This window comes from Bos grunniens, chromosome 6 (assembly GCF_055505025.1).
Source record: "Bos grunniens cultivar Pamir isolate PY7600 chromosome 6, Bosgru_T2T1.0, whole genome shotgun sequence".
Classification (NCBI taxonomy): domain Eukaryota; kingdom Metazoa; phylum Chordata; class Mammalia; order Artiodactyla; family Bovidae; genus Bos; species Bos grunniens.
In genome coordinates, this window is record NC_141170.1 from 81,940,739 (window position 1) to 81,960,548 (window position 19,810).

The window sequence follows — 19,810 nt, forward strand, 5'->3', positions numbered from 1 at the left end:
ACCCTTTTCCACATCCCAGAAACTCTACTTAGTTGAAGCCAGCAGATAGGGAGAACATAAAAGACACTACTGCCTAAACCAGTAGTGTGAGCAAGCAAGAAAAAAACAAAAACAACCTTGTATCCTTTTAACTGTAAAATTTGAAATGATTACAAGATTTGACTGAGTTTTTATGAACCTAGGAATGCATGTAAGGATGAACTCATCTGTTGCTAAAATGCACACCACTGAACCATAAAAACATTATGAAGGCTTGAGCAGATGATGCTTTTAGTATATCAAGTTACTAATTTACTACCTTTAAAGCATAAGCAAGGTAAATGTACCCTGGAGCAGTGTATATTTTACCAACCTGTACATATTCAAATCATTTGTTACCTTCCACTTATCAGCACAAAATCTGAAGTGACCAGCTTTTTTCTTGATTATTATGCTCTACCAAAAAAGAAAAAGTAAGCTTTACAGAAAGGTCAGTCAACGCTAGTCTAGATATGGAACAGAAGATAAAAGCTTTTCATCAATTATTCCTCTCCCGATACACAGAGTTTCTCAACATAAGAAGGTGGTATAATCTGTGTTATTGCATAGAGAAAAATTTATTGCCTTCTGGCAACCTAATCAATTTTAGATCCCTCATGTTTTTTCCCAACCCACATCCCTGAATTCTCTCCCCTATTTGTCATTTTCTAGCCCTCTGGAAGCAGTCAGCTGCCAGTAATAGAAAAGACCACAGTCGCATATAACGCACTAAGAAAACATGAGAAGCATCTGATTCCATACAGGTTTGTAGCCGTACCTGGCCAAAGGGTTCTTAATAAACCATTCCTCCAGTCTTAGAAAGCCAGAAAAAGCTGTTTGCTTTATCTAGGAATAATTATTCCCCTATTAAACAAAAAATTAACAAAACACATAGGCTGTGCTATCTAAGCAAACCCAGATGCACTTTCCACTCCACAGAGAGGAAGAATCCAGCTCATATTTTCTAGAATTCAGAAAAACAGTAAAACCCTAAAGGCTATGATATATGAAAAAGATATCTTGGGACCCAGTAGATACTAAGTGCTCATTTTCTTCCTACTCTATTGCCCACTTTGCCACCATTTAATGCATTAGTTGCTGGATGAAGAGAATGAAGAATCAAAGTTTTGTATTAACTTGGATTCTAAACTATAATTAAATATTAATTTGGATCCTAAATTCTCTTATCACTTTGGACTTCAACTGCATAACCTAAGCTAAGTATAGTTTCTATCTTAGACTTAGTTTATAGTCTTATATTTATATATACTTAACATGTGATCCAACCCTTTCACTGCTAGTTTAGTCAAATGAAATGAAAGCATGTGTCTATATATCTGTATAGACTCGCACACCTTTATGTGCAATAAGCAAAACCTGCCAAAATCTGCATGTCAATGAACCTACTTAAATAAAAGTTCAAGCACATACTTGATATTTGCTAGTATTTCTTTCTCAATTGTTTTCCGACAAAGTAGAAAGCCAGTCTTCACTTTTACTCGATAGCAGATGTTATGAAAACTTAACACAGCTCCTTCAGTTAATGTCTGCAGGTCCTTAGAGGTTGTCTCTGGAATGCCGTTGAGCTTTTTTGACATTGGGATAGAAACCTCGTAACTATTGGAAGACATTTTGAGCATTTCCGCCTTCCTGTGGAGGGAAAAGCAACAATAAGTTGATAGTCCAGGTAAATGAGACTGTAAACAGTAGTTAACAATACATTTAAAACTGCTTTGGTACAAACTTCCAGTTATAAAATAAATAAGACCTGGGGATATAATGTGTGGCACAGTAACTATAGGTAATAATACTGTATTGTATATTTGAAAGTGGCCAAGAGAGATCTTAAAAGTCCTCACCATAAGAAGAAAAAAATGTGTGACTTTTGTGTGTGATGGATATTAACTAGGTTTATTTTGGTGATCACTTCACAAAATATACAAATATTATGTCATTATGTTGTACACCTGAAACTAATGTTATTATGTCAATTATTTCAATTTGTTAAAAATTTTAGAGATCAAAAAAAGTTTAATGTAAAATGCCTTATTGGTCATTTTATATTGATAACATGTTTAAGTAAAAATAGTTTGGCTATATTTAATACAATTAAATGTATTTTTAAAATTTTAAAACAAGTCCATTTTAAACTTCAATGCAATAAGCAGCTCCATTTCCAATGAATAGGCCATATCACAACAACAATAACAAGCTTGGAACCTACATTAGGGAGGCAGACACAACTCTGAATATATAAACTCCAATTAGATGTCAATTAAACATCTAACAAGTAAATAGGGAGAGTATGAAAATTACTCAAAACTCATGAAACAGCAAAAGATAAATGGGAGTTAGAGCTGACTTAAAAAATATATTATTAATATGACTCAAGATCAGGGACAGGCTACATGATCACCATCACTCCATTCTTATTTGAGTGTATGACATAGATATTACAAAAAGGGGGGTGGCCAAGCAGTCAGTGACAAGAGACATTTCTTTGAATTTAAAGCTCCTGACTTTACATCTCTGGTTGCTATGTTCCTTTAATCAACTAAGAAGACAAACTCCAAAATTGTTTGGAATGATAAACTCATTTTCTTAATTGGCAACATATAAATTCTAGGAAGGTTTAGAATTATGTATAAAAAATGATTGAGAAGATCAAACCAAGAGTTAAGTAGTTAAAGAATTTAAAACAACAAGTGAGTATTAAATTTATAAATGAAGTTTAAAATATTTCATTTAACAAGTTAGAAAAGGCCCCTTTATAAGGATTTAGAGTAGGATCTTAAGGTGAACTTAACAGCTTGTGCAATAGCTTTGAAAAATGAAACTTCCATAAACTTGGTTTTAATTCTTAAAAATCAAAGTAATCAATGAAGAACTTTCTCTCTGGCTACTGTAGAGTAGCTTGTCCAAACCAATCATCCTCCTAAGGTCAACTGTAGAAGCAGACAAAATACAAGATGCAGCTCTTTGAAGAATGTTTTCTGATGGGTGTAACCAAAGCAGCCAGGACTTAAGTATCTAAAATTCTGGAAAAGAGAAAAGATGAAGCATTCCATGCCCAGCATTCTTGAGGCAAATTACACATACATGGGGCAAAACCCAGAAAAACCAGGCAGAAAGAAGCTGCTCAAAAGCTGAATGAATATATTTAAGTAGCATCTCATTAATAGGCGGAGAAGGCACTGGCCACCCACTCCAGTACTCTTGCCTGGAAACTCCCATGGACGGAGGAGCCTGGTAGGCTGCAGTCCATGGGATCACTAAGAGTCAGAAACGACTGAGCGACTTCACTTTCACTTTCCACTTTCATGCATTGGAGAAGGAAATGGCAGCCCACTCCAGTGTTCTTGCCTGGAGAATCCCAGGGATGGAGGAGCCTGGTGGGCTGCTGTCTATGGGGTTGCAGAGTCAGACACAACTGACATGACTTAGCAGCAGTAGCAGCTCATTAACAGGGAGACAAAGTTTGGAGCTGTGAGTTTACCAGTTTAAAACACCAAGTTTTTGAGATCGTACCAGTAGGGCTATGACCTGGAAATATGAGCAACCTAGAAGCAGACCAGCCTTTACTCAAGCAATGTGATCCACTCATATTTTGCTAAAAGAAATTTAAATCTATTCCAAAGTCATCATCATCCAAATTTTCAATCAAAAATTACCAAGCACGCCAGAAAATAAGACCTAATGTTCCAAAACAAGAAAATAGAAGTAGACCCATAAGTATTGCACGTTGGAGTCATCAGACATCTGCGTTAAAATAACTGAGTAATATGTCTAAGAAAATAAATGAAAAGATAGGCTATCACCAAAGAACTAATCAATAGTTTTTAAAAAATCAGTAGATGAGTTTAATAGCAGTTTAGATACAGACTGGGAAAGAATTAGTGAACTGACAGACTTCCATGTAGAAAACATCCAGATTGAAGAGTGTATGAAAATTATCAGCATGGAAAAGAAACAAAAAACTTCAGACTGAAGAGAATGAAGAAGTAGCTTTTTTTTTTAACTACATAAAAGAGCTAAGAAACATATGAAATGTGATGAAAAAGATCTGGCATACATGTAACTGGAGACCTGAAAAAGAGAAAATAAAAATGAAGCAGAATCAGTGTTTGAAGAAATATTGGCCAAGCATTTTCCAAAACTGAAGGTATCAAGCCACAGACTGAAGGAACTCCAGGAACACCAAGACAGGATATGCATAAGAAAACCACACACACCTGAGCATATCATAGTAGAACTTCCCCCAAATCAAAATAATCTGTAATTCTTCCTATAGCCGGAAACTGCTCTATTGTTATCACATTTAAAACATATTCCACTTTGGAAACTGCAAAAGTAGGAAACCACTTATAGACTGGCACCCAGGAAATTAAAAGAGCCTAGTTTTAATCTGTGAGCACAATGAATGGTAATAACTAGCTCAAGCCCTACTCTCTGAAAGCAGTGAAAGAGAAGGCTCAAGGTACAAATAACTATAGAGACCTTGCATATTGACTTTGTAAACTTCTTAAGCCATCCCCCATGTCTTCAAAAGCCAAACTATACTAGCCTGACACAAGCAATTGCTTCTCTTGCCATTCCCCATTTGATGTTCAGGCTCCAAGGACACTTTCTAACACTCTCCCAAGGCTGTGTGTGTGTGTGTAAGGACACTTTCTAACAATCTCCCAAGGCTCTGTGTGTGTGTGTGTGTGTGTGTGTGTGTGTGTGGTCAGTCTGTCCAACTCTTTGCGACCCATGGAATGTAGCCTGCCAGGCTCCTCTGCCCATAGAATTTTCCAGTCAAGAATACCAAAGTGGGTTGTCATTTCCTATTCCACAAGGCTCATTAAGAGAATCAAATAACATCCCACCTAAATTTAAATAGGCCATTAGCTCAAGACAAACATTAATACAAAATCTTTGTGAGATTTTCTGTTAATAAAAGGCACCAACTGGAACTATAGTACCCAAGAAAGATCATCCATACCCATCCATCCATCCAAGATAGAGAACAGATAAATACAATCACAATTCTAGAAGTATGTGCATACTGAGTTCGTCTTCACTGTGATAGGATTAAGTTAGTAATTCACATTGCTAGGAGGTGCTTAGGAATAGGAGATGCTTAGTACAGGGTCTTAGTAATTCATGTGTCACAAATCAAGAGATGAGCAGGCATAACTGAAATACACCATCCAGCTGAAGCACATTATACCAAAAACCAAACTTATTTCTAACACCAATATGAAACAATATATTACTCTAAGATGAAACAAAAAACTTATAGGAATGATAACAAAATTTTAAAAACACACATCTCAGCACCATATTAACCTCAAGTACTCAAGTCTCCAGTTTATACAGTATCCTGGGTATACTGTATACAGTATACTGGGTTTATCCAGATACTGGGTTTATCCCAGTATCCTGGGTTTTTAGAGGAATCACTGAAAGTAACTGTCTCTAAGTAAACATTAATCTTTCCCTACAGATATATATATATACACCACATCTAGATTTCCCTATGACAAAAATCAACTTCCCCCCTTGTTGCTGCTTCCTTGCTTCCAGTTTAGTTCAGCTTCCAGAGCATGTGCTAAATCGTTTTCTGAATCTGAGACCCACTTCAAAGACTTTAAAAATAAAAGCAGCATCCAAATGGCTTCATACAACTCGCCTGAACCAGCCTGCCCTGTTAACTGGCCTGATTATCTTTTCACCAGCTGGAACAGTCTTCCATACATGACTGAGCGGCTTTGAATAATGAGATTCTTTCCCCCTTTCCAGCTATCTCTTTTCTACCTGTGTCTACCTTTGTCACCTTTCCTCTCTTCTTCTTGTTTTCTAACTAATGAGGTACATTTTTACTTTTTTGGAAAGTCTTCTTCCATAGACACTGGTATATCTATTATAAGAATGATAACTTGCATTAAAAATACCACTTTTGAATGGACTTTTAGACTCAGTGGGAGAAGGCAAGAGTGGGATGATTTAAGAGAATAGCATTGAAGCAAGTACATTACCATATGTAAAACAGATGACCAGTGCAAGTTCAACGCATGAAGCCAGGAACCCAAAGCCAGTGCTCTGGGACAACCCAGAGGGATAGGGTGGGGAGGGAGGTGGGAGGAGGGATCAGGATGGGGGCGACACATATACCTGTAGCCGATTCAGGTTGATATATGAAAAAAGCCATCATAATACTATAAAGTAATTATCCTCCAATTAAAATAAATTAGTTAATTGAAAAAAAAAAAGCCAAAATAGGCCTGCTGCCTTTGAAGCCCACACACTCAACCATATATAATTCTGCTCCCTATTGCAGAATTCAATAATATAGGACTCGCTTAAAAAAAAAATACCATTTTTCTCTATCTTACTCTTTATCATACTCTTAATCAGACAGTCTACTATAAACAGAGTACATAAGTCAATAGAAATTGCACACAGGTAATAAAAGTAGAGTTCAGTTCTAAAGTCCTCAGCCAGACAGCTGTCCATAGCTGTAAATATTGCACCTGCTGGTAGAAGCCAGAGCAGCCTCAGGTCAAGAGTTCAGGCCTTCTTACTTTTTTTTCCCCTAGGGATAATAATAGCAAAAGTGACACTCTGCCTCATAGCCAAGAGGACATGCTGGGTAAACACACCTTCTTCAGCTATTTACTGTGATGCCCAGACCTCGCTACCCTGACAAGGAATTAGGCTTCTTGGGTCACTGTCAGGTGACTGCTACAAAACTTATGAACAAACAGAAATAGAAGCAGGATAGTTTTGAACATTGTTAGAAAAGGAACTCAAAATCTGAGTTGTAACTTCCACAATAAATCCCTGAAGTTTAAAGAGTCCTCTATCCATCAATGGGTTTTCACATCATCTCTGATCTAACAGTTCCACCCTGGAGCAAACATCCAGTGTTGACATCGGCACTGCAGCATTGGAGTCAGAGGGCTGATGTCTTCAGGTCAAGGAAACGATCTGGCACTCAAGGCCCCCACAGCGCTGCAGCAGAGTGATCTGGGGAGGGCGGCACAAAGAACGAGGTCAGACAGACAGACAGGAAGAAATACCATTGCGGAAGGTCTGTATAGTCCAAGAGAAGCCGCTGAGGCCGTTCAAGCAGGAAAGGCTCATGATCTTAACTGTGTTTTTTAAAAATCACTCTAGCTGCTACTGTGAGACAAGTGTGGAAGCAAGGGCGTTAGGAGGCTACTGCAGAAAAACAGTGAGACACGCTAACAGTGAGACACAGGAATGGGCCTGGTAATGAAAACTTTTTTCTCCCCTCCTCTATAGCTAAGAGAAGGATTTATCAAGGACTGAGTGCTGAGGATATGTTTAAAATAGTGGCGATTAGGGAGCACCAGCTAAGAGATATATAACTTGACAAGATAAAAATTACCAACTCCCTGGAATTCCCTGATGGTACAGTGGTTAGGACTTTGTGCTTCCACTGCAGGAGGCATGGATTCAATCCCTGGTTAGGGAATTAAGATCCTTCATGCTTAGCAGCACAGGCCCCCGCACGCCCCCCCCCCCCCCCCGCCACACACACAAAATAAAATTACCAATTCCCTTCATTCTCACAAGTTACACAACCACTGATCTTATAGATGGTAATCTGGTTTCTTATGTGTAAAAAGGCTGTAAATAAGGCCCAAGAAGTGATTCTCTTGAGTTCAAGATAATCAGAGGTCAGATGGAAAAGTGCCTGTGCTCCTTTCCATGTTCTTTATTAATACGCATAGGGATAATAAAATAGTGCTGTCCACCAGACACATATGGCTGCTACTCAGCACTTGAAATATAGCTGGTGAATATTTTATGTTATTTAACTTACTCACTTATACTTAAATAGCCACACGTGGTTAATAGTTACCATATAGGACAACACAGGTCTAAAGTGTTTACTTTTTAAAAATGTATTTTCTCATTCTTGGGTTACTTTATAAACAGTCAATTTTATAACCCCATAAAAGACACATATACTTGAACACTATGAGGACACCCCAAGCACTCCCATATTCATCCTGCATCAAAAAAAAAAAAAAAAAAAAACTTGCTATATGCTATTATCAAATTCATTCTTAGATTTCAAAATATCATAAAACTATACTATATTTATAGCTCAGTCAGTAAAGACTCTGCCTGCAATGCAGGAGACCTGGGTTCGATTCCTGGGTTGGGAAGATCCCCTAGAGAAGGAAATGGCAACCCACTCCAGTGTTATTGCCCGGAGAATCCCATGGACAGAGGAGCCTGGCAGGCTACAGTCCATGGGGTCTCAAGAGTTGGACACGACTTAGTGACTGAAGAGAGAGAAACAGATATTATATTTATTTCAAAAATAGGACAGTGCTATATGTTTCAGGTTAAGAATAACAAATCTATAAAATGATCATATATACAATGGCTGAAAAAAGGCAATGCTTCCATTATTTTAGAACTGTCTTTTGAACAATAGCTAAATTGAATTAAATCACTTTCCTCAAGTAAAACAAACAAGATGAATCCCTGAAGTATCTGGTCCCCAAACAGAATTCACATTTTATCAAAACATTTTTTACTACTGAGTGCAGGAAGGGGACCCCCTTATAGGGCCCAAGAGTGAGCTCTTGTCTAACACTAAGAAATGAATGGTCCAAGGAGATACACGAACTGACAAAGCAAAAGACTTTATTAGAGAGGGGTGCCTCAGCGGAGAGCAGCAGGGGAAGGGAACCCAGGAGAACTGCTCCACCACATGGCTCAGAGTCTCCGCGTTTATGGTAATGGGGTTGGTTTCCAGGTTGTCTCTGGCCAATCATTCTGACTCAGGGTCCTCCCTGGTGGCGCATACATCTCTCAGCCAAGATGGATTTCAGCGAGAAGGATTCTGGGAGGTTGGTAGGATATATTGACTCCTCCCTTCTCCTTTTGGCCCCTCCTGAACTCTTTCCTGAAGGTGAAGTGGAGAGTGAAAAAGTTGGCTTAAAGCTCAACATTCAGAAAACGAAGATCATGGCATCCGGTCCCATCACTTCATGGGAAATAGACAGGGAAACAGTGGAAACAGTGTCAGACTTTATTTTTCTGGGCTCCAAAATCACTGCAGATGGTGACTGCAGCCATGAAATTAAAAGGAAAGTTATGACCAACCTAGATAGCATATTCAAAAGCAGAGACATTACTTTGCCAACAAAGGTTCGTCTAGTCAAGGCTATGGTTTTTCCAGTGGTCATGTATGGATGTGAGAGTTGGACTGTGAAGAAGGCTGAGCGCCGAAGAACTGATGCTTTTGAACTGTGGTGTTGGAGAAGACTCTTGAGAGTCCCTTGGACTACAAGGAGATCCAACCAGTCCATTCTGAAGGAGATCAGCCCTGGGATTTCTTTGGAAGGAATGATGCTAAAGCTGAAACTCCAGTACTTTGGCCACCTCATGCGAAGAGTTGACTCATTGGAAAAGACTCTGATGCTGGGAGGGATTGGGGGCAAGAGGAGAAGGGGACGACAGAGGATGAGATGGCTGGACGGCATCACTGATTCGATGGACATGAGTCTGAGTGAACTCCGGGAGTTGGTGATGGACAGAGAGGCCTGGCGTGCTGCAATTCATGGGGTCGCAAAGAGTCGGACACGACTGAGCGACTGATCTGATCTGAACTCTTTCCTGTTACTTTTTGGAGGTAGTACCTCCTTCTTTACCAGGATCTCCTATTGTGAGACAACTCAGGCAAGCAATTATTATCATGCCCGGCCAAAGTGGGCAATTAATGGTTCCCTAACAATAACATAAATTTCATAGCATTTTCATGGTAAATTTCAGACTACTTTATTCCGAATTTCAAATACTGAAGGTGGGCTGATGAAAGAAAAATAATAAATTTAAATGAACTATAGACCTTCCAGCCACCCTCCAAAGCTTTCTAATAATAGTCAAAAAGCTTTATCTAACAATGTATGACCAGTATTTGGATCACAGCTCATCAAGCAAATTATCATTAAAATGTTTTTTCTAGCCCTAGCTCACAGTGCAGGAACATTCTTCTCATGCCCTTTTGGCCTTCAGCTATCTCCCAAATTATAAGTAAAATCATGATATTTTAAAGTTATCTCCTTTGGACTTTATTGCAAACCTGCCATTTCAGAAAGCCATATATGCATTTGCAAACTAAAAATTTGCCCACATGTCTGTTGTAAGAGCAGGGACCTAATGTCCATCAATTTTGTATCCTTTAAGTAAAGTGAAGTCGGTCAGTTGTGTCCGACTCTTTGCGACCTCATGGACTGTAGCCTACCAGGCTCCTCCCTCCATGGGATTCTCCAGGCAAGAGTACTAGAGTGGGTTGCCATTTCCTTCTCCAGGGGATCTTCCCGACCCAGGTATCGAACTCGGGTCTACTGCATTCCAGGCAGACGCTTTAACCTCTGAGCCACCAGGGAAGCCCTTGTATCCTTTGGGGTCACTCATATCATATTCTCAATTATTCCCGCTGAATGAAAGACTAAATTACAATATGCCACACCCCTGTATTAAGCAAAGTAGCTTCATAAAGATATTGTGAGCACAAACAAGAGGAAGTCACTAACCACCCTATTTAGAGAGGTCATCTACAGAAGTTAAATTCTGCCAGGATTAGTAAACTATATGTACAAATTAGAAAGGACACAAATACCACCAAAGATTTCACCTGGACCTTGTGGAAGGTAAGGACAAAACTTAATGAATACCCCCTAAAAACTCACTGTATTAACCCAGGTGGAGTTGAGAGAAAATATAATTATCCTGTTTCAAAGCAGAATTTCCAGCCAGGAATGTCCTTCCCTACCCCTTTGCCTAGAGCTTCAAAATTACTTGAGGGATTAAGACCAGATTCATCTCTCAGGGAATACATGGCTTGGGGCAGGGCGGGTGGGGGTGGGGGTCACAGTGGTTAGAAGTGGCCTACTAAAGGAAACTAACCAGTTATATAGGAAGGAAAGAAGAGAAAAGAAAGTTGACCTAGTAAAGGAAAGCAAAATCATTAAACTGAAAGAGATTGCTTTGGGAAATGCATGCTGTTTGAGAAATGGAGTACTTCCTGCCATATCAGTAAACAATGAGGTCACAGTCACCAGTGATCCCAGCCCTCCAGGGCACCCAGGAAGGAGAAGAACACCAGCAAGATCTGGCAGCCTTCAGGCTGCAGCCACTCCCTATGGGGAGCCCAGGAGAACTCAGGATGTGAAAAACCACAAGATACTGGCCCCAGATAGCTGAGATACATAGGAAAGGAAAGACTTCAGTGAGCTCAGAGGCTTGCATCTTGCCATATACAGAAAAGTGCTAAATTCCTTAACTTGAATTCACAAAAATACTTTTGATGTTCAGACTACCTGTCCTTCGTTGCCAAGGTCTATATAACCTGACTCCTCCACCCTGCCTCCTCAGAGCAGTTCTCTCAAGGCTACTTGAAATGTTGCCTCCCGGTCCTGAAGTCCTAAAAATTCCCACCAAATGCAGCATAACCCTCAACTTTTAGGTTGTGACTTTTTTTAGTTGGTAAGTTCATTATATTAAAGTTCAGCTTTGGGGAAAGGGCAGTAAGAAAATTAGGCTGGAGAGGCAGCAAAGCTCATCAGAGAGTGACGTATGCCCTGTAGGGAGCTAAGACTTGACTTTGGAAGCTCCACAGGTCCCCTCAGCCATCTCCTCCCTCATTCTACAGATCCCCGTCCTTCCTGCACTGAGGAGATACGCAGTAAGACCAGTGAGGGATCCACGGAGAATTGGTGACTTATGGCTCAGATGGTAAAGACCCGGGTTTGATCCCTGTGTTAGGAAAATCCCCTAGTAAAGGAAATGACAACCCACTCTGATAGTCTTGTCTGGAGAATCCCACGGACAGAGGAGCCTGGTGGGCTACAGTACACGGGGTCACAAAGAGTCGGGCACAACTGAGTGACTAACACACACAAAACACAGAGGATAAAGGAATAGATAACAAACACGAGGGGGAATGTTTTGGTACATATAACATTCCTTCCAACATAACACCAACTCTACTCATGGTTCAGCCTAATCTCTGTTTTTTGTCATGTTTATTCAAAACGTGTCAATAGTAAACAGTGTTGTAGACCATCAAACATCCTCTTTAAGTACAGTTTTTGGACTTTGAAGATGTATACAGACATGTAATCATGAAAAGTAGGACAAAGACCATTTCTATCATCCCAAAGAAATTCCCTCTCCCACCCCAGCCCATGACAACCATAGATCTGTTTCCTGTCCCTTTTTTAATTTAATCTTTAAAAAAAAATTTTTTATTATTACTATTTTTTTACTTTTTGGCCGCACCCTGAGACATCTGGGTTCTTAGTTCCCTGACCAGGGATTGAACTCACACCCCCTACATTAGAAGGCAGAGTTTTAATCACTTGACCACCAGGGAGGTCCCTCCATTTAATCCTAATCCTCTCTTTAAATAGATACAAGTATACCTAATGCAACTATAACTGACCGTTGAAACCTGGCAGGACCCTGTGTGGCCCTCTTGCATACAAAAGTCTCTCTGTATCCCATTTCTTGTTTGTAGGGAAAAAATTTCAGTTTCTCAGACCTTCCCTGAGTTTCAAAGGGCAGATTCAAATGGTTGCTAATTAGAAGAGTGAAGGAATGCAGAAACCAAGGAAAGGCAGTCAAGAAACTATAGGACAGCCAAGGAGCAGGGTCCTGGTTCCCCCTTAAGGGATATACATTACAATATCTTTGAGTTTTTCTATAGGAATTAAGGCCCCCACCAGGATGGACAACAGTAACTTCAGGCTGAGCACAAGATTTCTGAAACACCACCATGCTAACTCATCACCAACCAATCAGAAGTCACACACCCTGCAGCCCTCACCCCAAATTTTGCCTATAAAAACACTTCCCTGAAAACCATCAGAGAGTTCACATCTTTTGAATACAGCCACCCATTCTCTTTCCTTGGTCCTTGCAATAAACCTTTCTCTGTTCCAAACTCCAGTGTTTCAGCTTGGCCTTACTGTGTGTCGAGCATATGAACTTGCGTTTGGCCATACCTTGAACAAACAGATTTGAACTGTGCAGGTCCACTTATATTGTGGATTTCTTTTCAATAAATATATTGGGAGATTTTTTTTTTCAAGATTTGCAACAATTTGAAAAAATTTGAAATATTGAAAAAAACCAAGAAAGTTAGATATGTCATCAATGATAAAATATATGTAGATATGCATATAACATATAAAATATGTGTTAAGTGTTGGAGGAGTCAAAAGTTATAATGGATTTTTGACTGCATGGGGGTATGTCCCTAACTCCTATTCCTTTTTCCTTTTGATGAAAAACGTCAGAGTCAGCAGTGCTAAAGAGAAAAAAATAAAAGTGAAGGAGGAAATGAAGTCAGGGAAGGCCTTCCCAGTGAGGTCTTTGAGCAGAAACCTGAGGGTGGCTCTCTGGAGTTGTGATGCCAAGATCAAGTGCTAGCCTGAGGAAGAGCATGACCAAGGGGACTGAAGCAGAGGGAGGGAGAGCATAGGATATGAAGTCAGAGGTTCAGGTCAATTCTGGCAGTGTCCATACCTCAGGCCACTGCAAGAACTTTGCTTGGCTTCTCGGTGGAGGAATAACATAATCTAATTATGTTTTAAAAGATCACTCTGACTTGGGGGTGGGGGTGGGGGTGCTGGAGACAGGAGCAGAGCAGGGAGACTACATAGAGGCTACTGTAGTCATTCAAGAGCCAAGATGTGGACACTGTCCTACCTATGACAGCTAGGTCCTGCACTACGGGCATATTCTTTACCATCTGAACCACCAGGGAAGCCTCTTAAATACAACACTAGACACAAAACAAGCACTCTGAAACTATATGTAAAAACATTATCTGGTTTCTAAGGAAGAGTGTATTCAGATATATATCTTAGGATGCCGGTTACCCTTGGTGTGCAGCCTTTATCCACAAGAGAGTGGGACTGGTAGAGCAAGGAAGATCCAGCATTCCAACAAGCAAAAGGCACCTATTCCCACAGCAAGGTCACAGCCAATGGGAGTTTTATAATGACTCTCTACTGTTTGCCCCATTTCAAAGCAATCTCACTCTCAACCTCCCCCAAATCTGCCCAATTAAGGGAAAACAAGGGCAAGTATAGTAATGGTCCAGCTTCAGGTCCATGGAAACTCATTTACATTTTATATTCATTTTACATTTACATTCACACTCATTTACATTTAAGAGGAAACTGACAGACGTGGACGTGGACAGGGAACGTTGCCTGCCATTCTAGTAAACAAAGAATGTTGCCTCTTATTCCAGTAAACAAGGATCAAGCCATTAGCCACTGCAGTCGCATTCCCCAAACCCCCCAGGTACAGCTGAGGAGAAATTAGGATAGAGAAAAAAAGGAAGCATTGTGTGTTCTGGGCACTGGCCCTAGATAAGTTAAGATGCATATCTAAGGAATAATTACAACGAGCCCAGAGTCTTGTATCTTCTCATACAGAAAAGCACTAAAATCATTAACTAGTAATGTCTATTTTTTGTGACTATCAGTTATCTTTGATGTTTGACTACATGGTTTGGTTTTTCCTGTTGTTGTTTTTCGTTTCAGCAAAATCTCCTAAATATCCTGGCTACTCCCTTATTCTTTTGTCTTTGGAGCAGTTCCTCAGAGGGATCTGAGAGGCTGTCTCCTGAACCACAGTCCTCAGTAAGATCCTCAAATAAAACTTAACTTGCAACTTTTAGGTTATGCGTTTTTCTTCAGTCGACCGCTTTAGTTAGCAACAAAGGGACCCAGAGCAGACTTCTCTCCCTCACCCGAACGCTACAAGAATCTGGAGCCTTGGTACCAGCAAAGACCTCTTGTGCCTAGCCACCTCCTCAGAGTCCATATGAATTTAGGTAAGTCTCTTCTGGGTCCTGGATCTCCACTATTGGCTGATTATCCTTAGTTTAATTTGGTGGTGAATAAAATCCTCGCTGGAGGAGATTTTCCTTGAACTTAATTTCAAGAAGAGGTACCTGGGTTATCCCAGATGAACTGACAATGGAAAGATTTTGCTCAGTTGAAAACTGGATTACCACAGTTGAGAGACGCTGGGAAGACTTTATTATGTATGTACAGAATTTATTCCTACAAGTACCTGCTTTGTTGGGAATTAAAGGAAATCTCACCTTAAAAAGGACCAAATGTGGGTTCTTTTAACACTCCAAAGTTAATTTTTGTGCGCATGTGTGCAGCTAGAAAAAGCCAGCTTGATAAAACATATTCTCGGAATTCTGACCTTAAAAGAACAAAAAACTTTTCAAAGGAGGAACTAGCATTTCTCCCACTGTGTCTTTGAGATATAAATGTTTTACCTGATCTTAAGACTTTTTTTTCCTCCCTGTGTTATGAGAGCTCTGACAATGGCCAGACAATGGAGATTAAAATTGAAGAAACTTCTAAACTGGGAAATTTTTAGAGAACTCTCACTATTAACAGCTGGATTACTGGCACCTATGAAAAGACCAAAGTAGAAAGTGGATACAAAAAAATATAATGGCTAACCTTAATAACTCCCTTAGTTTAAACGAACAAAGAGCAACAACAAAAAAGTTTGGGAAACTAAATTTGTGGTCAATTTCCCCTCAACGGGTCTTACAGATGCTAATAAAAGCATTAGATTGTTAAGTTAGGTTGATTAACAGGAATAAGAAAAAACTGCAGAGAAAGTCTAGAGACATCTTCCCAACAAGGTAGAAATTTTAAAGAGACTTGTTCCAAAACAGTAAAAATCTTTAGATGGTTAAGAAATGGGATAAATAAACCAATAAATAAATGTATCAAAACAAACATTTTGATACAATGCTAAGGTTGGATGGCCAAAGGGACTCCCTATCGGTCCCCATCATTAAAGAACCCCAAACAAGTCCACTCTATTTACCCCAGTTTGGGCTTCCCTGGTGGCTCAGACAGTAAAGAATCTGCCTATGATGCAGGAGACCTGGGTTCGATCCCTGGGTTAGGAAGATACCCTGGAGGAGGGCCTGGCAACCCACTCCAGTATTCTGGCCTGGAGAATCCCCCATGGCCAGAGGAGCCTGGTGGGCTACACTCCATGGGGTCGCAAAGAGTCAGACACACTGAGCAAAATTAAGCACAGCAAAACATATACATATTTAAAAGGCTGCTAGAAAATTCAATTGCTTGGGGCAACAGTTAGGCCAATTAATCAAGTTAAATATCAACGAAAGGCCTGAGTCCCTTGGCTCAACCCCTCGGCTGGGAAACCCAAAGCCTTTTATATAAAGATAGATAACGTGCTCAGGGAGATAAAAAGAAACGTTTCTGGGACTCTGTGTAAGACCAAGACAGGTTGATGGGGACTTAATGGAGGTTAAAATTACAGATATAAGAGCTGAGAGAATTGAGATGAATGTTTATAAAAGTTGGTATGTTTAAATGGGCTTTATATAAGATGGTTAAATCTCTTCTGCCAATTATATTATGGAATAAACTTAGGTCTCCCTTGCCTGGTGTAAGATAGGGCTTATAAATCTGCCCCTCAGGCAACATTGATTAAACACACTAAGGAAAATCAATAGGGTTACCTGAGCCCACACAATATGAAATAAAACTGGGGGCTAATATTCAGGAGTTAATAAAAATAATGAAGACTTTTAGCCCCTAGAGTGAACTGCTCTGGGTTTAATTTGTATACTCAAAAAAGAGGGCCTTTATTGAATAGCTTGTGCAAAGTTTGGAAAGCAGGATAAACTGAACCCTAAAGTTCTAGAACATATAACTCTTGATTTTCACTGTAGTTGGAAATCTTTTTACTGATATACAGAAGCAAATAAAGAAAATGTAGTTGGGCAAATCAATCTTTCAGTACCATATAGGTGGCAGACCAGTTCTCTGAGGAATTAAAAGCAACTGTCTTGTCTTACAAATCTCTACATATCAGAAACATAAGTACATCCCACAAGGACCTAAGACTGAGCTTATGAATTAGCTCAATCAGGTAGAACCTGCACCAAAAAAAAAAAGAAAGAGAGAAAGAGAGAGAAACAGGCTTTCCTGAACTCAAACTGCTAGAAAGCATCCCTCATCATATCTAATTCACAGCCTCCTTCAGGATTTATCAAGGACAAATACAAACTTTAAAATATTCTTCACAAACAGTGAAAAGCTTTAGTCATCTGAGCAAATATATTTAACTTATTCAAATTGTTATTTATAAACTAGTAAATTTATAATGCAATAACTGATACATAACTAAGTTTTCAAATGAAGCTATGAGGTCTCTAGTTATGTCTTTTTATATTTCTATGTGTACATTATACATATGATATGTTCCTAACTCCAGATAATATTATCAAAATTACACATATAAAAAAGCTATATTTAACTGATGTAAAAGTTCAGTTCATTTGCTTAGTCGTGTCTGACTCTTTGCAACCCCATGGACCGCAGCATGCCAGGCCTCCCTGTCCATCACCAACTTCCGTAGTTTAGCCAAACTCATGTCCATTGAGTCCATGATGCCATCCAACCATCTCATCCTCTGTCGTCCACTTCTCCTCCCACCTTCAATCTTTCCCAGCATCAGGGGGTCTTTTCCAACAAGTCAGCTCTTCGCATCAGGTGGCCAAAGTATTGGAGTTTCAGCTTTAGCATCAGTCCTTCCAATGAACACCCAGGACTGATCTCCTTTAGGATGGACTGGTTGGAACTCTTGCAGTCCAAGGGACTCTCAAGAGTCTTCTCCAACACCATAGTTCAAAAGCATCAATTCCTCTGTGATCAGCTTTCTTTATAGTCCAACTTTCATATCCATACACGACTACTGGAAAAACCATAGCCTTGACTAGACGGACCTTTGTTGACAAAGTAATCACTTACAAATTGATATTTTTAAAATATAATAAAAAACTAGCCTGCAAATTGCCTGGTAGTCCAGTGGTTAGGACTCTACGTGCTCACTGACAAGGGGCCTAGGATGATCCCTGGTCAGCAAATTAAGATCCCACATGCTGCAGGGCTTGGCCAAAAAATTAAAAATAAAAAATCTTGAAAAAAAAATTTTTTTTAATTAAGTTACTTAAAAGAAAGCCAACCCAAATAAATTTCAAGTTCTTGTGATCTGGGAAATAGTCAATATTATACTAATAATCAGTTTTGCCTCTTGAGAAATGTGTATGCAGGTCAGGAAACAACAGTTAGAACTGGACATGGAACAACAGACTGGTTTCAAATAGAAAAAGGAGTACGTCAAAGCTGTACATTGTCACCCTGCTTATTTAACTTATGTGCAGAGTACATCATGAGAAATGTTGGGCTGGAAGAAGCACAAGCTGGGATCAAGATTGCCGGGAGAAATATCAATAATCTCAGATATGCAGATGACACCACCCTTATGGCAGAAAGCGAAGAGGAACTCAAAAGCCTCTTGATGAAGGTGAAAGAGGAGAGTGAAATAGTTGACTTAAAACTTAACATTCAGAAAACAAAGATCATGGCATCTGGTCCCATCACTTCATGGGAAATAGATGGGGAAACAGTGGAAACAGTGTCAGGCTTTCTTTTTTGGGGCTCCAAAATCACTGCAGATGGTGACTGCAGCCATGAAATTAAAAGATGCTTACTCCTTGGAAGGAAAGTTATGATCAACCTAGATAGCATATTGAAAAGCAAAGACATTACTTTGCTAACAAAGGTCCATCTAGTCAAGGCTATAGTTTTTCCAGTGGTCATGTATGGATGTGAGAGTTGGACTGTGAAGAAAGCTGAGTGCCGAAGAATTGATGGTTTTGAACTACAGTGTTGGAGAAGACTCTTGAGAGTCCCTTGGACTGCAAGGAGATCCAACCAGTCCATTCTGAAGGAGATCAGCCCTGGGATTTCTTTGGAAGGAATGATGCTAAAGCTGAAACTCCAGTACTTTGGCCACCTCATGTGAAGAGTTGACTCACTGGAAAAGACTCTGATGCTGGGAGGGATTGGGGGCAGGAGGAGAAGGGGACGACAGAGGATGAGATGGCTGGATGGCATGACTGACTCGATGGACATGAGTCTGAGTGAACTCCGGGAGTTGGTGATGGACAGGGAGGCCTGGCGTGCTGCGATTCATGGGGTCACAAAGAGTCAGACACGACTGAGCGACCGAATTGAACTGAACTGAATCAGTTTTAAAGTTTAAATTTGTTGGTTTAATGAATACAGACCATTCTTACTTTTATTGCACCTAGGTTTACCAAAAGTTAAATAGGTCATACTATCTCTGTTATAAAATTTTCAAAAAAAAAAATCTTGAAATGATGGCTTATTTTGTGTAATGTCTCAGTTTTCATGGTAATCTAAACATAACTATAATTCAACAGATATAAACAGAGTAACAATTTTGAGGTAAATTCTTTAAGAATAATTATGTCTTACGGTTTGTCTACTTAAAAATAATTTCTCCAGATTTTAGATGACTTAATATTTATAGTTTTGCTAAATTAAATGAAATGATGGAAATTATGAAATATCTGCTGCTGCTGCTGCTAAGTTGCTTCAATCGTGTCCGACTATGTGACCCCACAGACAGCAGCCCACCAGGCTCCTCCATCCCTGGGATTCTCCAGGCAAGAACACTGGAGTGGGTTGCCATTTCCTTCTCCAGTGCATGCATGCATGCTAAGTTGCTTCAGTTGTGTCCGACTCTGTGCAACCTCATGGACAGCAGCCCACCAGGCTCCTCTGTCCATGGGATTCTCTAAGCAAGAATACTGGAGTGGGTTGCCATGTTCTTTTCCGTTTAAATATCTAGATCATTCCCAAATAAA

The 19,810-nt window shown here is 39.7% G+C and overlaps 1 protein-coding gene across 27 annotated transcripts in view; it reads right to left on the reverse strand.

The window, feature by feature from the left end:
• The window catches only part of ABCG2 (ATP binding cassette subfamily G member 2 (JR blood group)), a 137,774-nt gene that overhangs the window by 44,105 nt on the left and 73,859 nt on the right, over positions 1-19,810 (reverse strand). For 19 of the 27 annotated variants that reach the window (XM_086406382.1, XM_086406380.1, XM_086406376.1 and 16 more), the window contains one exon: positions 1,450-1,668. The exons of 2 other annotated variants lie outside the window; for them this stretch is intronic. In XM_086406382.1, coding sequence (XP_086262508.1) covers positions 1,450-1,658 — 209 coding nt within the window. In that variant the 5' untranslated portion in view covers positions 1,659-1,668. Of the gene's footprint in view, positions 1-378; positions 436-1,449; positions 1,669-6,834; positions 7,030-19,810 lie in introns of those variants that run through there. 6 more of the 27 variants (XM_086406388.1, XM_086406385.1, XM_086406386.1 and 3 more) reach the window with 2 other exon arrangements.